Raw genomic sequence first — 7,178 nt, forward strand, 5'->3', positions numbered from 1 at the left:
TTATTATTCTGAAAAATTAACAAATGCTAAAAAAATTTTCACCGAAGATAAAGGAAAAAGATAAAAACGCGTATCTTAAGTACAAGTTAAAATAATAAATAATAATCATTAATGAAATATTATAACTGAAGAACACGAGACAAGTAGATGATTAACCTAAATATCTGCGGACACAGCGCATGCGCACGGGTAAAGACTTAAAGAGTGGCACATTTCGTCGTCATCGGTAAACACATTTAGTTTATATTCACAATTCGCGCAAATATCAGGAGATTGCAAGAAATAACCAACATGGATTTGAATAATTTAAGTGATACTAGTAAACTGTTGCAAACAAATAGAAAAAGCTTTAGCCAACAAAACCAAGACAATACCGAATTGAAAATTGCCTTCTTGGAGAATTGCGAATTGATGGCATGGTTACAAACTAATGTCAAGGACCAGCTCGACAACGCGGACGTGACTTCTTATTACGGTATCTGTAACACAATATAATATACATTATGCAGCATTGAGATAATTTTAAAAAACTTTGTACAAATTTTAATTTTGGATGTAAGAAAATTTTAACGAAGTATAAGTCAGTTATCACAAGTAGTCTAATATTTATATTATTATACGAACTCTAGACATAACTTACAGTTTACAATCAAACACCTTTTTCTAAATTCTTTTCTTGGCGATAAAATGGCGATTATCAAATCAATTTTATATTTTATTATTATTCTTTTTTTTAATTAATATTCACAAATATTTAATTTTTAAATATTTAAAATTTCTAAAACTTTTTATAAGCAATAGACGAGTTGTATTGTGAATTATAAATTTTAATTTTTATTTACAATGCACTTTACAAAATAAAAACTAAAAATAACTTTGCAAAAATTACTAAAATTATTCATAATAATCAAAATTATTCAATATTAAAATAATTATTAAATATTCTCCACGCGTTCAAAGTTTCAAATTTTTTGTAATAAAAGATTCAATTATCATATCAATTATTATATTGAAAAATTATAAAAGCATTATCTATAAAACCTAATCAATTATTATTGCACTTGAATATTCATAATTATTTTATTTTTTATTCAGTTATATAATCACTTTCGATGCAAAATTAACTGTGAAATTTATTCAATACAAATAAATTATTCAAAATATATATTTTTAATCAGATATTTAGAAATTATGATTATTCCTTTAAATAGTTGCCTTCTATGCAATTTTTTCTTTAAGAAACTTAAGATTAACATTTTTTTTATTTATGTAATATAATTAAATTAGAATAAAAATTAAATGCACAATAGAAAATCGGTGGCAATGTAAATATGAAATAAATAAGTTTCTAAATTCTGAATGAGAAAACGTTTCTTTATTCAAATAAGATATGACTTTAGAACATTTTCACCTTTTTATATTCAAATAATATACTTATATAAATAATATACTTCATATCATGGAATACTGTATACAATAATCAAGTTAAATGATATAATCAAAATAATCATCCCAAAAAAATCCCAAAAAACAATCATTCATATATGTATATCATTCATGTATAAACATCTATCTGTATTTAATCGAATTGAATCGTTTTACATAATGTTTTTTATTCAGCAATAAGAAATAGAAGTAATAGTCCTAATTGTCAAAATTAGATCTTTAATGCTTAAATAATTCAATTTGAGTTACTATATACTACATTCATACGCAAAAAAAACGAGCCACTAAATTTTTGCATAAATTTTTAATATTTTCAAATAGAAATAAGGCTAATTCTACAATGTGCTTTTTGTTTTTTTCTTCTTGCTGTTTGTCTCTTGTTTTATTGATCAAAAAGGCAAGAGACAAACAGAGACAAAGACAACAAGAAACAAAGAGTACATTGTAGAATTAGCTTAATTTAATGAAAAATCATCAATATAGCGACATGTTTAAAAAAGCCTTTGAAATCTCTACTTTTCAGAGATCGGTATTTTAAAAAATGATCGTACTGATATTAAGTAAAGTTACACAAACATAGATGAAGATGCATAAATTCTCAAAATTTTTTACAAAATTATAAGAGTTATAAGAAATTATAAATGTTAAGTTTCCCGCCGTCAATTAAAAATTAGGCACAAATGGGGGGGTTTCCAGCTTTTGAAAGATTGAATCTTTATCTTTTGCTTTTTTAAACTTTTGCTTTTTTAATCTACGATTTTTTTTCATCGAGTTATTTAACATTGAAGCAAAAAAGGTCATCTTTGCTTGATGGACATAATCCAAGTTGATCAACATAATCCACGTCAAACCGAGCACTCTCACAAATACTATTTTTACTTTATTTATTTAAATTTATACTGACATATTCTATGAATAAAAATATGAGATTCGTATTTTTTGCAAAAAAAATTTTTTGTGAAGTTTACGCTTGTAAGTTAATAAAAAAACGTCACTCATGAATATTTAAATTATTATATTATTATATTGTTGAAACTATTAGTACAAAAAAATGCAAGAGATGCTAGAAAAATGAGAGAAGACTAATGGTTTCGACGATTTTAAAGATCGTAAAAGGGCATTCACGAAAAAAGAAATTACCAATATTAATCTTTCATTTAAAAATTTTGAAAATATATATATTTTTATTTTTAGTGCTAAATTTAATAGTGTAAAAATAAATTAAACAATAACCTGTTTATAGAACAATTTAAGATCTTTAAAATCGGTCTATTATTTTTTTTGTACGATTAATGGTTTCGACGATATAATAATTTTAATATTCGCATGAGTTTTTTATGAATTTCTGAAACAAGCGTGAATGACTTCACAAAAAAAATCTCAAATTTTTTTTACGAAGCGTTTTTACGTGTCAGCAAAAAAAAATAAAAAATGTTGTTTCGAAAGTATCCGGTTTAACGTGGAATGCCTAATACATACCACCAGTTGTAGTCATTCGCACTGCGCGCCGAATTTTTCCGGTTTTTCGGATTTATAAACGCAATTAAACTATTACAGTAATATCACGAATTAATTGACGAGCTAATTTAATAATTGATGCTTGAGGGTAATTTGAAGGCCAAGGTAATATTTTTTGCAATAAATTTATTTACAGCATATTTCAGCATTTTTCAGCATAACATTTTTTAACGGGGTATCAGATTGAGCATTAAATTATTAAAATATTATTATTATTGTCCGAAAAGTTCGTGCCAACTAACCTATATAATTTAATTAATGTATACTAAAATTTAAATCTTTTGCGTTTCAATTTTCCTTTAACATCGGCACGAACTTTCCGGACAACCCAATAGTTTGTCAATTTAATTTGTGATATTACTTCAGTAATTTAATTGCATTTATAAGTCGGAAAACTAATTTGCGCAGTGCGAATGACTACAAATATGATATATATGCATGTACATATATAGTATGTAATAATTCAGATTGAATTATTTAAGCATTAAAAATCTAGCTTTGATGTTAAGGTTACTCCTATTCTTTATTGCTAAATTTTCAAATGCAGTAAGAGTCCAGTAAGAGTCTTATTGTTTAATTATTCAAATTATGAATTCGGATTGAAAGCAATTTTCATGATATTCTTGATATAAAAATAATTTCCAAGCATATTATTAAATTTTTATTACTCATATTTAAAACTTTTAATCAATGTATTTATTTTCTTTAATAATTATCGCAAGAAAATATCATTATAATCATTATAATTAACCTTTTTTAAATCGTTAATTATTTGAAAGTATTCGTTGTGTGTGTGTGTGTGTGTGTGTGTGTGTGTGTGTGTTTTTATTAATATTTTTTGCATTTGTTTTCATATGTTCAATATGTCGAAAAATATAAGAAGTCTAATGAGGTCAGCTTTCAAACATCGTTGTCTCGTATCATCTTAATGTGCCTGCATTGATAAAGGTGGGGATTTCTCAATGGGGAACAGGCTTGCAAAAGTTTAGGGAGGGAAACTTTGCGCCGGTATCCACCCCGGGATTGATATTGATTGCGAGCACGCGGGACTGATGCCGGACAGTTAGAAGCGAAACGTACGTCGAATAGGAGGGCAATCGCTAAGTAAAATAAAAGAGAAATGCCTCCCGGGTGCGAAGAGATCGAGATTCGTGACATGTTGGAAAAAAACGACTTCATCGAACAAGCTGTTCCGAAGAAATCACCGAAACTCTCCGCGATATGCGGTGCGTGTTTCTTCCTCTGATTCTCCCAGAACACTTTACAAATTCCCAGTAAAATTTTTGAACTCATAAAATTTTTGAATTTCATAAAAGTGAGCGAGAGAGAGAGAGAGAGAGAGAGAGAGAGAGAGAGAGAGAGAGAGAAATCATATTATCATGACATTATCAATATTCTTAAATTTTCGACTCCTGATGAAAATCTCTAAAGTAATCCTCCAATATCGATTATGCACCGTCGCAGATAAACTGAGTGTGACAAGAACAACAATCTTTGTAACATTATATTCTTAATAATATATCAATCTGATAAAGATACGGGAATATTGTGAAATATATTAGACAACGTTTAGTCAACAGTTAGCTAATATATTTGACACGTTGCAAACACTTCAGTCATCAAGAAAATCGAAGATAATTTTGCTAACGATATATTGTGTTAAATGTAAATGTGAAAAAGGGTGAAAGAATTCTATATGTAGTGCATGTCTATATATGTACTGTGTATATATGTGCCAATTGCTTAATTCATTTAATAACACTATCAATCAATAGACAAAGTTTTAAAATCCGTTCAAAATTAACAAGAAGAATCATTGCATGCATTGATATCACACATTGATGTCATAAGAAATAAAAAAAACGTAATACGTTTCGAGAGAAACGTCCCAGCAAACGAATGGATTGAAATAGATTAAAATGGATTCAGATTTTCAGAAATACAGATTCATAAAATAATCTTTTTCAATCCTGAATGCATTTTTATTCATTTATAAGAATTGCATGAAACAAATGTCTATGTCTTCCTTTTTAATCTTGAATGCATTTTTATTCATTTATAGGAATAGTACGGAGTATATTTCTATGTTTTTCAATCTAAAAATAATATTATAGTATTATATGTGCATCGTGATATACTCAAGTCAAAATTATGAAATGCAATTTTTCAATCCAATTGAATCTTAAACATAATATCGGCCATTTTTGTGCATTGTGAATACTGCTTAATTTAAAATTCTAAATAAAAAATATATAAATAGGAAATTTTTCAATCCAGTTGAATAAAAAAAAAGTCGATCATGAACACTATTTAATTCAAAATTGTGAGTAGGAAATTTTCATTGTTTCATTTAAAAATGAATGCTATTTTATTCAGAATTATGAAATAAGAAATTTTTTATTTTAAAATTCAACTGATTGTGAGTTAAAAGAAAAATTGTACTATAAAAATATATCATGAATTCTACTTCATTTAATAGTTAAAAGAAACATAAAAAAAATATAGAAAGAAGACTAGTGAATATGTACAATAGATGTTACATATATAAATTCCTTATTTTTAATCAATAAATTAATCGCTTTTATGTATATTTTATATTAATACATTTCCTTTATTATACAGCTAGTATATGTTTTTTTTTGTATAAAATAATAACTATAGAATTTCATGTAATTACTGCTTTAAGTTATTTAACTTTTACATGTATAAAAATTTTTTATATGGAATCCAATCCATTTTTATAGATTTAAAATATGGATTCGGATAGATTGAAAATTTCCAATCCATTTCAATCCATTGTAATTAATAATTCTTAAAATTAATAACGTAATTTGTTGACAAGTGTATTTCAGGTAATTGTCTAAATATAAATGATTTCACTGATTGTACTAATAAGAATTATACAAAAGCACATACATACATACATATACATATACAATTCATTTTTTCATTTTCTCTTACAATATTTAGTGACAAAAAGCAACTTTACGCTTTATCGTGAAATCTTATATATAATAATATATAAAATGCTAAGGTAAACAATTTTTCATGCATGAATATGTATAAATATGTATAAACATACATAAATATTCATAATCATGCATAATCATATGAAATATGTTCATATATATTTCATATGATTATGCATGTTTATAAATATCTTTTTCTTCTGTAAAATTACTTTTTAATATAATAGAAATATTAATGTGATATGAGTGTATAGTAATGTGAAAACATGAAAAATAATTAAAGGGATAATTTTCGTGTTTGCTTTAGAAAAAAATAAAAAAAAATTGCTCACAATTATACATAATTGTGTATATAATTATAACAGTAAAAACTAAATAACAGTAAAATTAAGGTTAATGAGAATCAGCGCGAAAAATATTAATACGGTAGCGCATAAATATTAATTCAATAAAATAATTCATAATAATAAATGTGCTTTATTATGAATTCTTGAATATTTCCACTCTCTTTGGAGTCATCCTCAGTAAATTATACGTATTCACGCTTAATACTGGTTAAATGATCTGTCCATGATAAGTTATTATCAGGTTCTTAAAACTGTAACGGATTCTCAATCATCAACCATGTCATGAAGTTTTGACGTCTGTTTAATAATTTAATAATATTTAATTATTTTTTCATAAATGTCTATATCAATATTTATTTTTATAATTAGGTGAATCGACAACATTGAATTAAGAGACAAATCTCTCGATTTAGAAGGCAATGCTTGATCGCTGTTGTATAACTTGTTAAAAAAAAATCTTCATTCTCTTTCTTTTTTCTTCTTCTTTTCTCTTTATATGAATTAATGCTTACCTTAATATATGATGTAATCATACATTCGTTATTCTTTATTTTTCTCGTGAAACGCCACGGTTATCGTTTTGATGTGCCATTCTCACGTATATTTCTCTTGTGCACGGAACTTCTTCATTTCACACTTTAGTCAATCGTCGGCATCGATCGCGAAAGTTGCGTTGCCCATCGCTATCCGAACAGAGTTGCCAAAATTTCTCAAAGTGCATAAAATATCTGTGAATAAAAGAATATTTGTATAAATTTTGTGTTCTTTTAATTCAAAATATGAATTTTATTTGACAATTTCAATTACGAATGTGAAAGAGATTTTAGAGCTGAGAAGAAAATTGCTAATAAGATGAACTGATCGAATTAAGTAAGTATATATATATATATATATATAT

General features: G+C 26.0%; 1 protein-coding gene across 1 annotated transcript in view; it reads left to right on the forward strand.

Moving 5' to 3' along the window:
- The first annotated feature begins 4,050 nt into the window (after positions 1–4,050).
- Positions 4,051–7,178, forward strand: part of LOC108694564 (protein rolling stone-like) — an 8,520-nt gene continuing 5,392 nt past the window's right edge. The window contains exon 1 of the mRNA XM_018204131.1: positions 4,051–4,190. Within this exon, the coding sequence (XP_018059620.1) occupies positions 4,085–4,190 (106 nt within the window). The 5' untranslated portion in view covers positions 4,051–4,084. The remainder of the gene's footprint in view (positions 4,191–7,178) is intronic.

Source organism: Atta colombica, unplaced genomic scaffold (assembly GCF_001594045.1).
Source record: "Atta colombica isolate Treedump-2 unplaced genomic scaffold, Acol1.0 scaffold1, whole genome shotgun sequence".
Lineage (NCBI taxonomy): Eukaryota > Metazoa > Arthropoda > Insecta > Hymenoptera > Formicidae > Atta > Atta colombica.